Raw genomic sequence first — 22533 nt, forward strand, 5'->3', positions numbered from 1 at the left:
TGCGGGACCACACTTACAAGGCTGTAGGGTAGGCAGGCAATCTCTGACCTAAAGGGCGTCACAAAGGGCTTCTGGAACTAGTCTTGGAGAGGAGAAGCAATTTTTTTCTCAGCTAGGAGAGTTTCAATGAGGTCAGAGGGTTGGGCAGACCAAGAATTTGGAGCAGTTGGAAAAGAAAAAAAGTGGAGAGGAAGAACCAAGGTTCTACCTAGAGGCATTTAAAGGGCAAGGGGAGACAGAACAATGAGTGCAATGTTTGTGCGAAAACTCTAAGTTCTGCTTCTGAGGGCTCAGGAGTGCTGTTTGAGTGGAAGATCAAACCTATAAACAGCACTGAGACTATTTTTTTTTATAAGCCACAACCTTTTAGATCTTAAGGTCCTCCTTGGACTCCTGAACTGAGCTGTTCACTTTAATAAAGTCAGTGATTGTTTCTATATGTTTTACAACAACTAATAGTATTGAACCCTTGCTGCAATGAGCCTTTTACATGTACTAAGTCATTTGAGCCTCATAACTACACAATGAGACACCTGCTAGGATCATCTCCTTTTTACAGGGGAAGAAACAGAGGGACAGAGTGGTGAGGAGACACAGAGCTAGACACAGAGGCAGAGCTGGCATTTACACCAAGGAGATCTGATTCTAGTTCCCTTGTTTTTAAGTTTATTTATTTATTTGAGAGAGAGAGAGAGAGAACAGAACAGGCGGGGAAAGAGCAGAGAGAAGGAGACACAGAATCTGAAGCATTCTCAGGGCTCCGAGCTGTCAGCACAGAACCCGATGTGGTGTTTCAACCCACTAACTGTGAGATTATGACTCAATCATAAGTCGACGCCCAACTGACTGAGCCACCTCAGTGCCCTTCCAGTTCCTACTTTTAAGCACAATTCACCTTTACCTCCTTTCCCAGCCTTTTCCAAGGCTGTCTCCCCCTGGCTAGTGGAATGCAGGAGACTTGCTCTTCCATGCAGCCCTCCCAGAGCAAGGCAGTTGGGTTAGGCAGATGCAGCCAGGGTTCACGCTGGTTGCCCTTGATCTGAGATGCAGGATCCCAGAACTGACCTCTGAGCCCCCAAGTTGTTCCCTGAATCGCATCTTACCTTCCTGCATTGACCTCAAGCACTTAGGGATCCCAGTTGAGTACTATGTTTAATTCCTCCCAGAGAATCAGAGCCCTACATGCTGCATCGGCCCAGAACTCTGAGGACACTCTGTCCCCATGCTTTAGGCTCTCCCTGTCCTTTGTCTCATGTCCCTGAGGTCAGAATTACTGGTTTCCCTCCCCAGGTACCCAGGCCCTGCCCCTAGCACCTGCCTCACCCTCAAATCAGCTCAGTCCCCTGCTCTCTGTTGCCTTTCGCACTCTTGCAAGATCACCATGCTTCTTACAAACCTGTCCAAAGGCCATGCAACACCTGCCCACATACTGACAGAGCTACCAAGAAAATCTGAGCCTAAGTATTTATCCAAACTGTAAAACTTAACATGCCAAATTTTCAATGCATCAGAAATTCCCTCACTGATCTCATGAGGAAGAGACTATAAATGTGACTTGAGAAAGACATTTACTTTGCTTACCAAAGTTAGCCATCATGATTATGCTTTTCCCCATAGGGTAAAAAAGGAGGCATTTCCCCCATAGGCTAAAAAAGGAGGCATTTCCCCCATCACCATCTTAAAAGTAAGAATGATTTCTTTGTCATCATTCACAGTTACTGAAGTACCCATTGCTTAATATTCCACATTTGGGCTCAGCATTTGAAGGATGAAATTGGGCATCTCCAAAGGAACAAGAAGAATGGGGGAACAGATGGGAAGCAAGGGCTTAGAGTAACAGGTAGCTTTCCTTCATCATCCAACCGTCTTTTCACTTAAGAGATATCTGATGGATGTCTATCATGTGCAGACATGAAAATATCTTTGGTGAGCAGCCCATGGAACAGGGAAGCAGAGAATGCATCTAAATGTAGCTGTAGCTGGAGGTGGGTTTTGTGGACTTTTGAAGGAAGAAGGTGTGAACCATCAACCACAATGAGCAGCATATGGAAGGTACAGGCCGTATTCAGCCTGACCATGACCGCTGGCCCTGGATCCAGAGGAAGGGAAAGCCACTGACGGATGAGCAGTAAGAACGGTCTTGTGTCTCAATAAAAGGTCAGTGGCACAAGAGAAGAGGAACGAGGAAACCGTGGCAGAAGAAACAGTGTTGTACTGTATGCAAAAGTCAGAACAAAGCCCAATATCGACTTCTTATCATCAGGAAGACACTTTTTGAACTATACCCAACCTCTCTTCTGAGAAGAATATGGCTTCCTTGTTTCCCCATGCCCACTTTTCACAGTACATTAACTGCAGCTTCCCCAGACCCCAGAGGCTTGTTGATACTATCAGGGCTTTGAATTTAAGGACAGGCTCAAGAACAGGCTCTCAAAGTATATTTGTCACCTAAGCCTGATTCGTTTTTGGCACACTGTTGGATTATTCCAGGTATTCAGTAATTCAGTAAACCGATTAGTCATTCCTGTGACAGACCAGGACTTCCTTTGCATCACTCACCTAGATGTGGCCTCTGTTTTCATTTTTAATGGCTAAATGTTCAGCACCCATCATGCCAGCTTGCTCCTCTCAGCCCTTCACAAACCAGAGAAAATCACTTTATTGAGCCAGATGGTAGTGAATGATGTCTAAGGCATTGCTGATACCCAAATTTGTGGCAATCACAAATTCATAGCGTGTCATAAGATTAGAAAGATATTATACAGTAGTGCTATGTATGTGCCCCTTGATAGCATCAAATTTATTCTTTTATTTTAATATCTATATCTCAGTATTTTCTTTATATATCAAACTGATTTATTTGCATTTGGTTTTTGGTTGTTGTTGGTTTTATAAACCTGGTGGTTCAGTCAGTTAAGCATCTGACTCTTAATTTCAGCTCAGGTCATGATCTCACAGTTCAAGCCCCACATCATGTTCCATGCTGACAGTCCAGAGCCTGCTTGGGATTCTCTCTCTCCCCCTCTCTCTGTCCCTCCCCTGCTCTCTCTCTCAAAATAAATAAATAAACTTTAAAAAAAAAGAAACAAAAAACACAAACGTAATCATTCTTTCCTACTTCTTAGAGGTGTCATGAGGATTAACATCATGCAAATATAAGTGCTTTAATAAGCAACATTATTTAAAAATGTTAGCATGTGGCTTGTTGAAACAGTAGACTCGCACAAGGCCTGCAGAACATAAACCACAAACCCCTGAATCCTACAGATCTGTACCCCACATGCTGTAGCATTATACAGCCAGACCCTAAGAACCAAAGAGAAGCTACCAGACACTAATGTAAGTCCAGAATCCCGCACTGAGTGAAGTTATCCCTTTCTCTGTGCAGCTTCTGTGATTCTAAGAGGTCAATGAGTTTCTGCTTCACAAGGGGAAATAAGACTGATTGATTCCCCCTCTGCTCAAGAATCCCAGTGTGTGGACCCCACGGGTTTTCTGAAGCTTCACCAAAGACAATCCCCAGGAAACTCTCTGTTCAAGTGGAACAGGATGAGTTCCCTGCCATGGAAGGGACTGGGATTCCTCTTGTTTGCATCTGCAAAATGCATGAAACACATCGTGGCCATTTAAAGGCTTCTTCTCTGTCCAGCTTGTTAATGCAAGAATGGAGAGAATCTTCTATGTTCTTTAGTGGTGTCCATTTTAAACCTAATCCCAGACTAAACCTATAATATGTATGTGACCTAGTTGATTGCATAAAAAGTAGAATAACGTCTGCATATACAGATTTTTCAACATCTTAGAATATTCACTTTTTAAGTGACTGCTAATTTGGTTCACTGGGTTTGTTTTTATTATTATGGCATTGGAACCACCCTCATCATGTGTCATTTCTGTACCAAAAAACTTATACATTCCACTTCCCAGAAGGAAAACACTCTACAGAAATCTTACATTCGTCATTTCTTTATTCCATTCAGAGACTAACAGGCCTGCAGTAGATTATAGAAAAAGGAGCTGTATATCTCAATCACGCGGGTTCCTTCAACATCTTAGGAACTCAGCCTAAAGCAAAATGTCCATACAGGCAAAGGTTTACTGTCCCAGAAATTCTCAAAATAAGAAAGCTGCTTTCTGTTTCCTTGGCTGCCATCTAGTGGGTAATGATGTAGTGTCAGTAAAACACTACATCTGTGAAGACACAAGATGTCTGCCTGTCTTCAAAACCAAAAACACAGTTAATGTAAGAAATATTGCAGAGGGGTGCCAGGGTGGCTCAGTCGGTTAAGTGACTTCAGCTCAGGTCATGATCTCATGGTTCATGGGTTCAGGCCCCGCGTCAGGCTCTGTGCTGACAGCTCAGAGCCGGGAGCCTGCTTTGGATTCTGTGTCTCCCTCTCTCTCTGCCCCTCCCCCGCTTGCACTCTGTCTGTCAAAAATAAATAAATATTTTTTTAAAAATTTTAAAGAAATATTATTGCAGAAATGAGGCAAGTATCCTTTTTCATAATTTCTATTTAGATCTTAAAGTGGTATTCTCCTTCCTTTTTCCTGGTCTACATTCCTTTCCATAATCAAACATTGATTTTGTGCTAATATTGTGTGCTGGTACTAGAGCTGTAAGGAAATCCTAAAACAGATTCCACCACAGACTGGGACTAAAAATAAAGTTTCAGGGATCTCCACTGAAAGAAAGAACCTCAGCCAACTTAAGCCTAGACCAATGACGATCCACTGAATATCGCTTCTTTGGTATATTGCTTCTTGATGCAGTGGCTAACACCAATATTGACTGTACCGTCTTAGATTTATATCTGCTAGGTTTTTCCTGTGAGCATTTTTTTAAAAATTAATGTTTATTATTTATTTTTTGAGAAAGAGACAGACAGAGAGCAGGGGAGGGGCAGAGACAGACAGAGACACAGAATCTGAAGCAGGCTCCAGGCTCTGAGCCGTCAGCATAGAGCCCGACACGGGCCTGAACTCATGAACATTGAGGTCATGACCTGAGCGAAAATCAGTTGCTTAACCAACTGAGCCACCCAGGAAACCCTCCTGTGAGCATTTTTTAGTGGAATCTCTAATGCCTGATGAACATTACATAACAGTCAGGTCAGCTGTTGAGTAGCATCTCCAACTTTTCAAACTGAAATCAGATTATAGACCTAACGTATTTTGGTTTCAGATTCTCAAAAAGGGAGAGTTCTGAAAGTACAAAGAAATGTGGTAAAAATATAATGAATCTAAAAAACTTGCACATAAGCCTCTGCCTTTTTTCTCTCTCTCTGGGCTTTGCAAGTTAAACACACACACACACACACACACACACACACACACACACACACACACCCCTACAGCTGGAATGGTAGACCAATCTTCCCCAATAATCACTCAGCCTAAGTCCAGTCATCTACATCTGGTTGCAGATAAATGAAAAGTCACTGTGAATTATATTTGACATCACAAGTTAACAAGAATAATCCACCAGACATCCATCCTTCTTTGTTCAACATGACCATGGAGTAGTTTGAGAAGAAGGAACAAGAGCTCTCAACTAAGGTAGTGGTTCCGAATGCGTGTCCTGGTACCAGACTGCATAGGTTCAGATCCTGGCTATGCTGGTTGTGATCATAAACTTCAGGCAATTTACCAGACCTATATGTGCCCTGGTTTCCTGAAACATAAAATGAAGGTACCTCCCCTTAGGGTCATGTTTAGGATTAGACAAGTCATTACAAAGAATATGCTTAGAAGGAAGGCTGGAATCCAGATAGGGCTTAATAATTGTGAGCACTTATTAATGTATCCAGATGCTTCCAAATAATTTTCAAAAGAGTGCTAATTTTTCCCGTGCTTAAAGTTTGGAGTGGGGGATGTCAAAAGTCAGGTCTCAAAGTGTAGGAAGTGAGACACCTGCCAGCAATGCCACCACTCTGTACTAACTCAGCTAAACTCTCATATGCTCATGGCTACACAACTGGTGAGTATCAGTTAATGATATACCTCCAAGTTCATTTTAACCTGGTATCAAAGCTGAAGCCCACAGGATGCACTTAATGGAGAATCTCCAATCTCTGCTGAAGCAGGAGAGGAGAGCCCTTTAAGAGTTTGTGAAACCAGGGTGCCTGGATGGCTTAGCTGGTTAAGCGTCTGGCTTTTGACTTCGGCTCAGGTCATGATCTCACAGTTCGTGAGTTCGAGACCCACAGTGGGTTCTGCACTGGCAGTGCAGAGCTTGCTTGGGATTCTTTCTCTCTCCTTCTCCCTCTGCCCCTCCCCTGCTCATGTTCTCTCTCTCTCTCTCTCTCTCTCTCTCTCTCTCTCTCAAAAGAGCCTATAAAACCATGTGCCTCCAGCAGGGGGTGCGGGTGGGGTGATTCTGCCTACTATATAAACCTGACTATTCATCTTGTCAGAGTTAAATTCTACTAAAGTATAAGCCTCTCCCTCCCTCCACCCCAGGTGTTCTCTGATTCTAATCTGGCTCTCTGAAAAAGTTCAGGTCTAAGCCTGAGCCTAAGAAACCTGATGCCTTCTCTTGGGGTGCCTGGGTGGCTCAGTCGGTTGAGCGTCCAACTTGCGGTCTGTGAGTTCGAGCCCCACATCAGGCTCTGTGCTGACAGCTCAGAGCCGGGAGCCTGCTTCCGATTCTGTGACTCCCTCTCTCTCTGCCCCTTCCCTGCATGCTCTATATCTCTCTCTATCTCAAAAATAATAAACATTAAAAAAAAAGAAGAAGAAAGAAACCTGATGCCTTCTCAAAAAAGAAAATGGGGGAGGAAAAAGCAAACCCTGTCATGACTCACTTTCTTTTTTGGTATTATTTAAAGACATGCAAAGCCTAGAGAAGCTCCTGAGAGATGCTGTAATCTATGGCCAGCCTCGAATCCGCAGAGCTTGGAAGAAGATTCTCATCCTAGTTGAGGGCATCTACAGGTATGTAAATCACCTGAGATGTTTGCACACAGTGGGGCCTGTAGCAAGCTAACAAATGAGGAAAGGCTGACCTCTCCTAGCTAAATGGAAAAACAACTTAGGTATTAGGTATTATGGAGAGACCTGAGCCAGAGCTACCAATGTGAGCTGTCAGCCTTGGGTCACCTATCTTTTCAATGTCTGTACATATGGCAGAATACCTTGGAGGCTGGATGCTTGTGAAGGTGTCCTCAGAAATGCCCTTAGAGGGCATTGCAATAATTCTTTCCACTACCTTTCACTGGCCCACAACTTCAAAGGCTTTTGCTGGCTGGGTTATTCAACATCAGAATGCTTCTTGCCTTCTATGGCTATAGTAGATATGGCTGCTACGTACCCAGATGCTTCTAACTAGACAGTACACACAAACTCCAGTGGCTTGCTGAACTTGGCCAGTTGTTGGCATTAGAATACAAAAACCCTGCGCATCTTCCACAAGGTAAGACTAACCTCAAGGGCAATTCCTGATCCAAAGCTGGGAGCGGCTGGACTCAGCATCTGAAGGTATGCTCCATTTCCCACCACTTTGAAGCTAAGTGGACAAAACACCCACTAAGTCACTGAGAGCTGCACTTTTATGAGGAACATGGTGGTGGGATTTGCTTCATTCTCTGTCCGAACTGATTACTGACACTAAAATGAAGGATGCCTCCCACCCCTTCTGTTTAATGCCCAAGTCCCTGAGTCAAAGAAACATCATCTCAGAGTGCTCACTCCTAAATCAGCTCTCAAACAATCGTAATGTTGAAAGAATCAAGGGAGACGTTTCTTATAATTACAGAAAAGTGAACAATATTAAACAGAAGGGAATGAGAGCTTAACTTCCCTGCAAGGAGAAGTGTGTTTGCAAAGGAAACTTGAGATCTGATAGAGCCCTTCATTCAGCCACTCGAGTGCACATCGTTTCTGTTCCATGAATAGATAAACCAGCAGCAGAAGAAATGTGTCTTCATCCCTTTTGGAAAAAAAGAAGTGCTTTCTACTAAATGTAAAATAATAATAATAATAATAACAACAACAACAACAATAATAAGCCAGATATCATTTTGTTTTTTCTCTAGTCCTTACTGCCCCAGGGGTTGGTGTTCTGGGTGTTCCCAGTGCTTCTGTGGGGTTGCAAAGCTGGTATTTCACGTTTTCAGTAACCCAATGTATGCAGTACCTCCTCAGGTCAGCCCCCAGACCGTGTCTTCTTTGTGAAGTCTTTGCAATCACCTTAGAGCAGCATTCTCAACCAAGGTGATTTCTTCCCCGCAACCCACCTCTACTCTGGACACACTTGGCAATTGTCAGTTGTCGCAACTTTAGTACTACTGGCATCTGGTGGGCAGAGGCGAGGGATGTTGCTAGACATCCTACGGTGCACAAGGTAGGCCCTTACAACAGAGGATCACCCTGCTCAAAATATCAACAGTGCTGAGGCTGAGATACCCTGCTGTGGATTAATTCAATTAGTAATTGAATTTAGGGGCTCCTGGGTGGCTCAGCCAGATAAGCATCCGACTTTGGCTCAGGTCATCATCTCACAGTTTGTGAGTTTGAGCCCCATGTGAGGCTCTGTGCTGAGAGCTCAGAGCCTGGAGCCTGCTTCAGATTCTGTGTCTCCTTCTCTCTCTGCCCTTCCCCTGCTTTCTCTCTCTCTCTCTCTCTCTCTCTCTCTCTCTCTCTCTCTCTCAAAAAAAACCCAAAATAAACATTTAAAAAAATTAAAAAAATTTTCAATTTAATTAATAATTTACTCACTGGCCTTGAACTTGCTACTTTTGGGAAGTCATCTCCTATGGACTCTGGGCTGTCATAACCTCAGGCACAGGTCTTGCTCCCTTGTGTGATCTGTGCCAGCTGCCAGCTTAGGAGGGGAGCCCTTATCTAAACACCTGTCATTCAGGCCTGGGCTTGCAGGAGCATGGATCAGCTGAGGGAGAGCAGATTGGGTGTCTCCTTTAACCAGAGTTAACCGAATCCAACTGCAAATAAACAAAGCTTAGCTCCACTAAAGGAAAGTTGTGTTTTAAGTACTTTGATCGTGGCTGAAATTAAGTGGACCACCAGCGTTTCACTGTCAACTATTCCCATCAGTTACATAGAGAAACCACTCCAGCAGCAAGGCTTGTTAATGGCTGGGCCCATGTCACACCATGGTCTCAGGAGGGCAGGAGGGCCAGGTGTGGACTTTTGGCTCCACACCGGCATGGCACCAAACCACAACCTGGGATTCGCTAGCAATGGTGCCTGCTCTGTTATCTCATACTGTGTAACAAGCCATTTGAAGCCTAACGGCTTACACACAGCAATGAGTTAGTATTCCCCACATCGCTGTGGGTTGTCTGGACCAACTGGGCAGTTTTTCTGCTCCACGTGGTGCTGGTTGGGGTCATTCATGGGGTTGCATTCAGCTGGGAGTTCAACTGGGATCTGGAATGTGAAAATGACCTCAGTCAGCACTGGCGGTTGACTGAAGTACCTTGTTCCCTTCTCTTCTCTGGAGTGCCTTCTCCATATGTAGGCTCTTCTCACTGAGCAATCAAACTGGAGCTTCCTTACAACATGGAAGGAATATCTGTCTTCCAAGAGGATGAGAGCAGAAGCTGCTGCCTTTTAATGGCTAGGCCTAGAACCAGTACAGCAAATCCGCCATGCTCTGTTGGTCAAAGTATGGCAAAAGGCCAGCTCAGATTCAAGGGGAAGAGAGAGAGCACCTCTTTTTTTTTAATTTATTTTTGTTTATTTATTTCTTTTTTTAATTTTTTTTTTCAACGTTTATTTATTTTTGGGACAGAGAGAGACAGAGCATGAACGGGGGAGGGGCAGAGAGAGAGGGAGACACAGAATCTGAAGCAGGCTCCAGGCTCTAAGCTGTCAGTACGGAGCTCAGCGCAGGGCTCAAACTCACAGACTGCGAGGTCCTGACCTGAGCTGAAGTCAGACACTTAACCAACTGAGCCACCCAAGTGCCCCAGAGCCCACCTCTTAATGGGAGGATTGGCTTGTGTGTGGAGGGATGGGGAGACTTGCAGGCAGTCTTTGGAGACAATCTTCCATAGTGGCTCAGTCATCCTGACATTTATTTATACAATGAAACCTCCACTTTCCATGGACCTCCCTTCACAGGAGCTTTCTTTTGTCTCACCCGCACAGAATCTTGTCTTTAAATGAAACTGTGAGCTAAAAGGGCCCATTCAATGCTAGGAAGCAGGGGACCTCTTAGGCCTCAATATTTCCTGGGGCCTCAGTTTCCTCATTTTTAAAACAAGGCTAGCCTAGACTGGAGTTCTGGCACATAGTGGGCATTCTCATTTGCTTCTATCACCAAAAAATGAAATTATTTCCCACAAGATTTTCCAAAGGGCCAGGGTTAAGAATCAACAGTTCACAAACACACTTCTACTTTTTAGAGTTGTGTTATAGACACATACCTTGTTGATATCAACACAAAGCTTCCTTTGAAGTTTTACTCCCAGATATATATTTTTTTATCTATTGCTATGGTTTGCCACCATGGGCAAAGTCCCCCCACCACAAAAGCCTCCCATGAGTCCATTTTTTTTTCATAATTCCTAAAAAGAGCATTCAGCCAAATCAGACAGTTTCAGGCAGGTATCAAGGTAGGAAAAGCTAGATACCAAGTCTAAGAAGTCCATAAACGCCACAAAAGCAGTTATGAGAATGATAATTATAGTAATTAATAGTAATGACAATAATAATGCCACCATCCATAAACCATCTAAGTCTCATTATCTATATAGAGAATATGGAGGAGCCAGGGTTTGGAGGAAGGCCCAGGCCCTGGGTTCAAATCCTAGTGTTGTCACCTACGGTGCTGTGTCCTTCATAGGGTTATTTTGTAAATATTAAATAAGATCATAGGACCAGTTCCTGGCAGAAGCCCAGCCCACAGTAAGTCCACAACAAGGGCAGCTGTCTCCATCATTAAATTTATTTTCAGTCGAGGAAGTTGCAACGTGGAAAAGGGTAAGCTGTCTGCAGAGTGAAGCTGTTTGCTCTTCACCCAGCGAGAGAATGGATGTCAGGGGAAGGAGCTCACATTTATTATGTGTCTGCTACTTACTAAACACATGGGCTTACTCTTGCTCCCCATGTGTGATTTTGAGTAAGCCTCCCCTGTACATTTTTTATAAAGCATTTTATATCTATTTTTAAAGGTTTATTTATTTTTGAAAGAGCACGAGTGGGGAAGGGTCAGAGAGAGGGGGACAGAGGATCTGAAGTGGGCTGCGTGCTGACAGCACAGAGCCCAAGGTGGGGCTTGAACTCATGAACTGAACCATGAGACCATGACCTGAGCCAAAGTCAAACACTCAACTGACTGAGCCACCCAGGTGTCCCCCCAGTATTTTGATGTCACTGTGAAGATGAAGACACTCGACTCAAGGCAGATGGCTGAGATGAGAGAGAGCCAGGGTTCAAACCAGGCAGCCCTGCTGGGACAGAGGCCACATATCAACAAGGGAGTCCATTCACGTGTCCCCATCCAACGAAGTAAACACAGAAAAGGTGAAGTCATCCATGTGGCCTTCGCCATTTACCTACCTAGGGTTCAGTTTCTTCATCTGTAAAATAGGGAGATTGAAACTTGAAATATAAAGTTCCATGAGTTCATGATTTGGGGCTTAAAAGTACAATCGTATTTTAGCATTCTCATCTGCTTTCTTTTAAGTATTGTTTTAAAGTCAGACTCTTCTAGTTTTGTGTCTCTGAAAAGTCATTGTGGTTGAGAAATCTCAAAACTATTAAAAAAATCTACTAAAGGGGCACCTGAGTGGCTCAGTCAGTTAAGTGTCCAACTCTTGATCTCAGCTCAGGTCTTGATCTCAGGGCCATGAGTTCAAGCCCTATATATATATATATATATATATATATATATATATATATATATATGTGTGTGTGTGTATACACACACACACACACACACACACACACACACTAGAGAAGGGCAGCGGGTTCCAAATAACCTGGGATATAATCTAGTATAACTAGAGCCCAAACTTCCAAAATAAAAAGTATTAAGAAATAATAACTAGCCCTTCCAGAAAATACATATGTAAACAAATGTTTAAGTCTCAGAATATCATTTCCTCTAAGGATGTAAGCCATTCTCCTGCCCAAATTAATGTAAGTTTAAGGATTCAGAACTTTAACCTATGGTTTAAACAAATAAAGAAAAAAGAAAAAGAAAGTACTTTATTTTTAATTAGTCTTAGCTCCTTTCTTTTCCTCTCTTTACCTTCTTTTCTTCCTTGGATTATGCTTTGGGCCCGCCAAGGAGATTTTTCCACCATGTAAGTTGGCAAATCAGTGGTTTAATGCCCAATCCTGCCAATGGATAATATGCTTTATATGTGGAGGAGAAGGTGGTGAGAGGGAGATTTCAAAAAAGAGTCTTGTCACTTAGCTAATACATTATGTAACAGAAAAGATATAAAGAAATTATTCACTAGCTTTCTGGTTTAAGAATAATTCAGGTCCTTTCACAGAGCTTCAAATGAACGGGTAGAATTATCTCTACCTACAGTTGTATTTTAGTTGTTTTTCTTTTTTTGAAGTCTCTGAAACACAACCTTCCATTCAGGAAGAAAAAATAAAACACTTCATTTTTGGCAGTGTTTTTTGACGGCAATTTATAGGAATCACACAGATAGCCTTTTTTATGCATGCACAATCTCAATATCCCACTATAGGAAAAGGTTCGATTCAAATTTGGTCACACTGAGAAAATGAAAACTTAGTGCGGGTGAATATAACTCTTTATAAAAGCTGAGTTCTCCCTAGGACCCATGTGTGCCCTGCATTAACTCCAGAAATCAGCAGTATTGTAGAGTCATTAATCTTAGAGGAAGAAATATAAACCAGGTGGGCAGACTCCTAACATCAGCTAGACCAGCCCCAGCGAAGGATAGCTAATTAGCTGCCTTGAGTGTCTGCAAACTGTTCAGCATTAACTCTGGCTCCTGCCAAATTCGGTTCCAGAACAAAGAATGGCTCTTTGTGACATGGCAGGTTTTTAGCATAGTTGTGTTACCAACTTATAACATGTTAAAGATGAGAAGTAGATTCTAGAATTTTGAGGGCATATAGCCATTTATTATGTATGACACCCATATGCCTCTCTCCTAGAAGATTTGACACAGAGTATTGTCAAGGGCTACCAATTTCTCGAGTTGGGCCTCACTGCAACCATTTTCTCCTAAGCTCCTCCTAAGAAAAAGAATGACTCAACGAGTGCTCATTATGTGTCAGACACTTCACAAGCATTATTTCTAGGCTTCCTTAAAAAGACGTTATGAGCAGGGTTCCATCATCATGCTTGTTCTATGTGAAGCAAAGAACATCACGTACGTTGCCCAAGTCCTCAGCTGGGAAGTGGTGTGGCTACAATCTAAGCTTAGTCAGATGGCCTTACCTTCTACGCTCAATGCAAACCATGTGAACAAGCAATTAATCTAAGAAAATACTGGAATTAACTTACAAACTTATATAAGAGAAAATGACTGTATTTGTTTTCCATTTCATGAAAATCTGAAAACAGCCATTCAGACTGGCCTTGTGAAAAACACAAATGCAGTAAACTGGCTTCATTAAAATCACCAACTTCTGCTCTGCGGAAGAGCATGCCACGAGAACAGGAAGACAAGCCAGAGACTGGCAGAAAATATTTGCAAAAGATAGACCTGGTAAAGGACTCTTATCTAAAATACACAAAGAACTCTTAACACTCACCAGTAAAAAGCAAACAACCTGATTAAAAAGACCTTAACTGGGGCGCCTGGGTGGCACAGTCGGTTAAGCGTCCGACTTCAGCCAGGTCACGATCTCGCGGTCCGGGAGTTCGAGCCCCGCGTCGGGCTCTGGGCTGATGGCTCAGAGCCTGGAGCCTGTTTCCAATTCTGTGTTTCCCTCTCTCTCTGCCCCTCCCCCGTTCATGCTCTGTCTCTCTCTGTCCCAAAAATAAATAAACGTTGAAAAAAAAATTAAAAAAAAAAATTTTAAAAAGACCTTAACTGACACCTCACCAAATAAGATACATACATGGAAATTCACATATGAAAAGATGCTTCACATCATGTGTCCTCAGGGAAATGTAAATTAAAGCAACAAGATACCGCTACACATCTGGTAGGAGGCCAGAATCTGGAAAAATGACAACAGTAAAATGCTGGCGAGGATGTATGTGCCACAACAGAAAGACTTATTAAACACTGGTGCTGGGAATGCAATATGTACAGCCACTCTGGAGGACAGTTTGGTGGTTTCTTACAAAATGAAACATATTCTTACCATACAATCCAGCAATCATGCTCCTTGGTATTTACCCAAAGGAGTTGAAACTGTGTCCATACAAAATCCTGAAAGTGGATGTTTATAGCATCTTTATTCATAATTGCCAAAACTTGGAAGCAACCAAAATGTCCTTCAAGTCAGAGGATGAATAAGTTAACTGTGCTACATCCAGACAATGGAATGCTATTTGGCACTAAAAATGAAATGAGCTCTCAAGCCATAAAAAGATATGGAAGAGACCTAAATGCATATTAATAAGTGAAAGAAGCCAATCTAAAAAGTCTACCCAGTGCATGATTTCAACTATATGGCATTCTGGATAAGGCAAAACTCTGGAGAGAGTGAAAAGATCAGTAGTTGCCAGGGGTTGGGTGGGGAGAGGAACAAATAAGCAGAACACAGTGGATTTGGGGGGCAGTGAAGATAGTCTGTAAGATATCCTAAGAATGGGCACATGTCCTCATACGTTTGTCCAAATTTACAGAATGCACAACACCAAGAGACAACCCTCATGTTAACTCTGGACTTTGGGTGGTGATGATGTGTCAACACAGGTTCATTTGTAACAAAGGCATTGCTCTGGTGAGGGATGTTGATAATGGGGAAAGTTATGCAGATGTGGGGCAGGGAGTGCATGGGAAATCTCTGTACCTTCTGCTCAATTTTGATGTGACCTTAAAACTGCTCTAAATAAGAAAGGCCTTTAAAGAAACCAAAAGTACAAATCCTGCACTTGATGATCATTATACTCCCTCCAGACCAACACTACTTGGCCTGGGCAACTGCACAACCAGCTGGACTGTTTTGACTGAATCGATCTGACACTTAAGTTTATTTTTGTAATGCATTAAATTTAATAAATAAACTAATTAGGAAGACGGGAGAAGTTCAACTTTCTGTTTGCGTCAATCGATTAGTTCTTGAACTAAATTGAAGGGTTGCTTGAGTTGTTTGACAATCTCCTTTGTGTGGTGAGGGTGAGAGTCTGTGTGTTTTCATAGAACTCGCCTGTCAGTGCAGTCAAAACTGTGTGTGGTATAGACACAGCTCACCAAGTGTTCTGACAACTGATTAAAGCCAAAAGTTCTTTTCAATCCACTGAGTTCCAAAGGTGCCATGTAAATATGAATTTTACTTATTTATTTACTTCATATTTTTCCCTTTGCTGGAGGACTTGAAGTGATTTTGCAATTTACAATACCATGAAAAATTAAGCACTTAGGACTAAAATAAAAGGATTCATCTATGGCAGTGGTTCTCAAAGTGTTGTTCCCAACCAGCGGTAGGATATCTCCTGGGAGCTTGGTAGAAATACAAATTCTCAGCCCACCCCAAATCTGCTAAATCAGGATCTCTGTGGGGAGTTGGAGGGAGGCAGTAATCTGTGTTTTAACAAATAATTCAGGGGATTCTGATGCTCACTCAAGAATGAGAACCATTGGCCTAAAGGAATAAAAAGATGGGACACTACCAGATACCTCAAATAAGCCCTTGATTTCCAATAAGCACTGAAGAAGAGATCCTGAGGACTTTCTATGGTGCTTTTATTAATACTATGTGTCTTAAGCAGAGTTCTTCTGTGTGTTTTTAATTCTTTCCTCTAATCTTTGGCAATTCAAGCACTGAGTTTAGGTCAGACGGAACTGGTCAAACAGAGAGCAGCAACCTGATAAAGATGGATTACCATAGAGCAATTTAATTAAAACTAGCAAAATACCTAGAATCCAAAATGGTCAGTCTAGTTACACTAGTTGACTTTACAAATAAATTGATCAACAATGCAGGGAGCTAGTTGTTTACTTGGGAATTAGCTATAACAACTCAAAGCACTTAAATCTACTGAATGTGAATTATACCAATAAAATAATACCAGATTAGCTTTACAAGATTAACAGAGTAGCAAATATCTTAGCAAAATAGAATATGCCTTAAGAAGAAAGGAATTGCATATCCCTGTCATGGCTGACTGGTGTCAGGGCAGGCTGTCTGAGAAGTACTGGAAGGGAGACCATCACAGAGCTTCCCAAGAAAGTGTACGCAAGTGACAAGCATTTCTCCTTATGCCCTAGCATGGAAGGTTCCATCGTGAATCTGCCCCAGATCGTGGCTCTAAAGAAGAAATACAAGGCTTACCTCTACATAGACGAAGCTCACAGTATTGGGTCCGTGGGCCCAACTGGCCGGGGTGTTGTAGAATTCTTTGGACTGGACCCTCGAGATGTTGATGTGTTTATGGGCACATTCACCAAAAGCTTTGGAGCCTCAGGAGGTTACATAGCTGGAAGGAAGGTAAGAGAGGGACTCCCTGTGTCTATTTAAAGCCTAAACACTCTGGGGACACAGTCTGCAGGGCTTCTCTGGATTCCGTGAGGACTTCAGTTCACTCCACCACACCTCAATAGATCATAGCAACCCAGATACAGTGGCTTCACAGCCAAGTAGACCCAGAATGTCAAAGAATTCACTCTCTAATAGTGAATAGTAATCACATTGTAATAAAATGACAACACCAGAAGTATACACAAAGACTTAGTACAAGGAGAGGTATGGTTCACTCTGCAAGGTAGTATCTAAGGAGTCTTAGAATAAATACCAGTTTTGTAGACAAATGATAGGGGAAGGTATCTTTCAAAAAGAGGGAATAATGTATAGCAAACCACAGAAATTGATAAGGGAACGTTACAGAATGAGAAGTAGTTTGGTTTTTGTAGCATGAAAAACATAAAACAGGTAATAGCAACAGTGGGCAAAGGTCAGATTATTAATGAGGTTGACCCTGTGCTACAAGTTCTGGGTTTTAAGAGTTTTAATCAAAGCCATAGTAAGATCAGAAATGCCTTTTCAAGAGATTTTCTCTGCAAAATAATTCTATCCCACATTTTGGATAAGCCATACATCAAATTGTGTCACCCTCTAATATCTTCGTTAAGATTTTATTTATTTATTTATTTATTTATTTATTTATTTATCTATTTATTTATTTTAAGTAATCTCTATCCCCAATGTTGGGCTCGAAATCATGACCCTAAGATCAAGAGTCACATGCTATGCCTACTGAGCCAGCCAGATGCCCCTCTAATATCTTATCTACATGATTTTAAATTCTCACCTGATGGAATCAGACTATTGAGTGTTATCCCTGTTGTTTTAGGGCCAATATCATCAAGGGGATTGCCAATATAAACCAATAAATGTTTAAAATAAATTAAAGAGAGGGGTGCCAGGGTGGCTCAGTAGGTTAAGCATCCGATTCTTGGTTTGGGCTCAGGTCATGATCTCATTGTTTGTAGGATGGAGCCCCATGTCAGTCTCTGTGCTGCGCATGGAGCCTGCTGAAGATTCCCTCTCTCTCCCTGTCCCCCACCATCTGCCCCTCTCCCCAACTCATGTTCACTTGCTCTCTTTTTCTCAAAATAAATAAACTTTTAAAAAATAACAAAAAATAAAAGAAATTAAAGAGAGGATCTGATTGATAAAGAAGCCTGTTGTCTGCCCTTTATCCAAGTCCTGATAGCTGTCTCATTCAGGCCTACACCTGTCCCAAAGTGACTTATGACAGTGATGTTGGCTTCTCTGAGGAGGCACACTGGGCCCAAAACCAGTGCATGCAGGTGGCATCAACAGTTTCTCCAAAATTCCCAATTCCTTACTCATTACTTACACACAAGAGTTCAGACTCCTGGTAAACCAGTTAGACAAATTAGGGATTGTAGCAGAATACAGTCATTCACTGAAAGCCCATGATTTAAAACAACAGATTTCACTGTGGTCCCTTACCTTGCCATGAGATGCACAAATGCTTCAAATGTTCAGAGTATTCAGTGGTCTTGACCCTTCAATAAGCATTACTTTCTTCTAAGCTCAAAGCATCGTTTTCCATCCTCCCTCCACTGGCCTTTGGGAATTAGTTTGGTAATGCTAAAAACATAGGGAATGCCTAGGATCTACAAAATTTAGCTAAATCTGGTGAAAGGTTAAACGTTCCCTTCTCAACTGTCAAAGCAAGGGGATCAGAGGGTCTCAAATTTAGGAGGTCCCTTATCCGGGTTACATTGCTTTGTGAGCTTGTGGTTTTGTGATTACTTTAGCAGCAGTTCTGAGCTACAAAATTTTTAACCAAGCATAACTATGTTTCCTGAACCAAGGGCACCTGAATAAACTGAAGCAAGCATATCCTTGAAATGTTGTCAAATTTGGTAGATGTCACATTTTCCCCCTGGAGTTCCTTCATCTGATATCTGCTTTAAACAAAGACCCCTGACTGGCCTGAAGTCAGGTCCAGCTCACTCGGTTCTCTCTTACTCTCCATCCTAAAGTCAGGAGGACTGTTTTAAAAGTGTATTTGTTCTTATCTATGTAACTCGTATTCATTTGGGACAGACACTGGGCAATTGTGGAAAATTATCATTTATATTAATTGCAATGCAGAAAAATGTTCATTTCCTTGCTCTTTAAAATACTCATTCTCTGCGCGCCTGGATCCAGAGAACGGCATCATCCTTCCCCCACCCATTTCCTTTCCAGAGGAAAGGTCTTCTCCAGGTCTTCTCCCGCTCCACACTATACACTGCAGTCTCTGAATTTACCACTAGATGGCAGCAAGAATTAGAGCGTGTTTGGCAGAGGTCCATTAGTCCCTACAGAGACTTACTGCCCTAAAAGAGCAAGATGCAAAACCTAGAAAACAGGGCAGTTTCCAAGACGTGGAGGCCACTTGAGAAAGTGTTTATATGTGCCATTCCCTGATGAGTTCAAAATCAGTTAAATACACACCTGTCTGGAATGGTTTTGGTGAGTCTGTGATAAACTCAGATAAATTGGTTTCCTTCAAACCTGCTATGCCTAAGAGTTAATGGAATTTTGGTATCTGCTTGTCTGTACCTTTAGTTTTTCTTTTTTTTTTTTTTTTTAGTTATGTTAATTTTATTTTTTTTAATGTTTGTTTGTTTATTTATTTATTTATTTTTGAGAGAGAGCATACATGCATGAGCAGGGGAGGGGCAGAGAGAATCTCAAGCAGGGGATTCAGACAGGACGTGGGGCTGGATCCCGCCAACCGATCCCAGGAACTGTGAGACCACGACCTATGCTGAAATCAATAATCTGATGCTTGGGGCACCTGGGTGGCTCAGTCGGTTAAGTGGCCGACCTCGGCTCAGGTCATGATCTCGCGGTCCGTGAGTTCAAGCCCCGCGTCGGGCTCTGTGCTGACAGCTCCGAGCCTGGAGCCTGTTTCAGATTCTGTGTCTCCCTCTCTCTGACCCTCCCCTGTTCATGCTCTGCCTCTCTGTGTCTCAAAAAAAATAAAATAAAATAAAACGTTAAAAACAATTTTAAAAAATAATAATCCGATGCTTAATCAACTGAGCCACCCAGGTGCCCCAAGTCATATTAATTTTAAATTACGTGTGGTTTCCATTTAACTCATGGTTTTCAATCCTCTGGATTTTGGATTATTTTTACAAAAAAAAAATTTTTCACTTTGACTTTGTTTTGAATTAGGATTTTTAATTGATAGGTCATAGGATTGGACAAATGCTAACAGTTTTAATTTGAAAGAAATCTTTCCACTTACCTATTTAAATAATTAGAAGAGTTTTCAGAGTTTAATCATATTTTCTCCTGGATATTTTGCAGTGTATACTTCAGTTTGGGGGTATACTGAAAAATATCCAGGATTCTAACCTTTGAGTACAAAAGCAACAAAATTTACCCCTAAGAATGTTAAAATGCACACACTAGAACTTTACATTTTTCTGAAACCCTAATAATTTCAATTTCACTATGTTCATGGGGTTCTTAGTGAATCTTGAGATTTGAAAATAATTACTTGGGCCAAAATATCTAGAAAAACGTACAACTGTGGCTCTCTTTTTAAATGTCAGTGTTAGGGTTAAAAGTAGAGAGACTATGTTCCTAATAGCAGTTTCTAGGAGGCTCTAGAAGTCTTTGTGGAGTTGATCAAAGTCAGGACTACAGTCTTTGTTAGCCACCAGACATGTCACAGAAAGAAAAGTGTTTGGAAACAAGGGGAGAAAAAAATGATTTGGTGCTAAGATAGTATCACTGAGAGTAAAGATTCTGTCTTGGCCTCAGGCTTGCTGTCAGAGAATGTCCGACAAAGTCATCTCTGCTTGTTGTAATTTACTGCCCTGGCCTCGACCTTCTCTCCCCGCTTTAGGGAGACAGCCCAAATGGTCTCTCCAGAGCCAGCAAGATTTTGCTATTTTGTTCACTTTGAGTTTAGAACTGCTGTAGATGATCTGTGAGCAACCCAATTTGGAACATTCTGTCCTTTCAAGACCTTTGAGGTATCAGATAATGAGTTCTCTCCACCTGTTAGAGCCTGAGCTGATGGGGCTAGGTTTCTTATTTTTGTTTTTTAATGTGTGTGTCGATCCAGTTGCTAAGGAGGTGTGGTCAACACTGAAGACCCTGATTTTGAGGGGTCCAAATATGTCTCAGGCATGGATCCTGAGTCCCCTTGCATGCCTGCTGCTAACCACTGGCTTTCATAGTCTCCATAGGCTGAGAAGATTGCAAGCAAGTGAAGAAAAGGTAGCCTTAATGATTGATAGATGGCAGGGCTAGAATTCTGGAGGAGGGAAGTCTGACAGGGCAGCCAAGTTTGGGGTGAGCGTTAGCCCCAGAAGCCTGTGTGCCAGACAAAGGCAGGCCTCTTGCAGAAGCTAGCTCTGCCCTGTCTGCTCAGCCCCGGCTATATTTAACAGCCCTTTGAAGTAAATGGGGGTCATGGTATGAACACCGAGATGTTTATTCTAAGAGCCTCCTGTCTGACTTCCTCAGCAAACTACCCTTGCCCTTGAACTCCGGGCCTATGGGTAGAGAAAATAATCAGGGTTTTGAACTTACAAAAAAGACTTGGAAACCTTGGTAGGAGGAGACCTCTAACCCACCCTGAAGGAAGACATAACCCAGACTTTCCTTGAAAAGACCAAAGCAAACTCTTAATTCATGGCTCCTGGTGCCCAGTGGGGGAATGAGAAGAGGGAACCAGAAACCAGGCATCAAGACCTTCCTTGATGCTCAGCAGAAGTTACTTAAAGAGCCCCACTTTCTGAACCACACAAGAAAACTAGTGCTGTCCACAAACTAAGACCTTCAGAGGGAGGGGACCCAGTCTAAAAGAAATAAGATGGTGGGCAAGACAGTCTTAATGTTAAAAGGGAATGATAACTGCTTTGATGAGGCATTTATTCAAACTAAGAATGCACATGACCTTGGCTTTATGAAATTTCCCAATTTGGAAAGGAAAATTAGGGGCTGAGGACATTGAGAAGAGCCCTTTAGGGACGCAAGAAAGCTTTGTTTTGTTTCTTTGTCTGATCTTTGTCAGTGATGCCCCAAAATGAAGAGAATGTTTCTATTCTTATTCCTAAGCATACAGCTTAGTTACCCTCTATATACCCTATATACTTCAGGGACCCTCCCCATCCTTCCTCACTCCCTAAACCCCTCTTCTTTTCATTAGATCATCAGTATTTACCAGGCCCCTGCTAAGTACCCACCATTCTGGACTTTAGAAGAGTGTTTAATCCATGCCTGCTCTCAAGGGGGTCTCACTCCCCTTGGAGAAACAAGAGCAATAGCCTCAAAGAATTTTGAGACTGATGTGATTCGGTCTGTAGTTTAGTGCTGTTGACACTTGAGTATATTAGGGATTCTTCCCACCTCCCCCCAAAAAGGAGCAATCTGTGGATCAGGGAAAGTACCACAGTGAAGTACAAGTGAAGGTGGTAGCCTCTGTGCTCCCCTACCCACCTCACCGCATGCCAGGCCAGCCCCTCTGGTCTGGAGAAGTATTGTAGTGTGGTGCTAAGGGTGGGGATTCCAGAGCCAGGCCGTTTGGGTCCAAATCCTTGTTATCCAACCATGTTTTGGTTGGATAATGAGCCACCCAAGCACATCTTTAAGGATTTTTTAAATTTTTTTTCATTTATTTTGGGGGGGTGCAGAAAGAGAGGGAGAGAGAACCCCAACAGGCTCTGTGCTGTCAGCCCAGAGCCCTATGCGGCCTCACAGACCGTGAGATCATGACCTGAGCCGAAATCAAGAGTTAGACACTTAAACTGACTGAGCTACCCAGGTGCCCCCTAGGTACTACATATATATTAACTCATTTAATTTTCATAATGACCCTGAAGTTAGTATTACTATTATCTAATTTTTCAGAGAAGAAAAGTAAAACCCAGAGAGATTTAGTAACTTGCCGATGGTCACACATCAGTAAGTGGCAGA

The 22533-nt window shown here is 42.3% G+C and overlaps 1 protein-coding gene across 1 annotated transcript in view; it reads left to right on the forward strand.

The window, feature by feature from the left end:
• The window catches only part of SPTLC3 (serine palmitoyltransferase long chain base subunit 3), a 131986-nt gene that overhangs the window by 71899 nt on the left and 37554 nt on the right, over nucleotides 1–22533 (forward strand). The window contains exons 7-8 of the mRNA XM_040447712.1: nucleotides 6831–6936; nucleotides 16344–16563. Of these exons, the coding sequence (XP_040303646.1) occupies nucleotides 6831–6936; nucleotides 16344–16563 (326 nt within the window). The remainder of the gene's footprint in view (nucleotides 1–6830; nucleotides 6937–16343; nucleotides 16564–22533) is intronic.

The sequence above is a fragment of the Herpailurus yagouaroundi genome, unplaced genomic scaffold (genome assembly GCF_014898765.1).
Source record: "Herpailurus yagouaroundi ecotype Mexico unplaced genomic scaffold, PumYag 196, whole genome shotgun sequence".
In the NCBI taxonomy this organism is placed as follows: domain Eukaryota; kingdom Metazoa; phylum Chordata; class Mammalia; order Carnivora; family Felidae; genus Herpailurus; species Herpailurus yagouaroundi.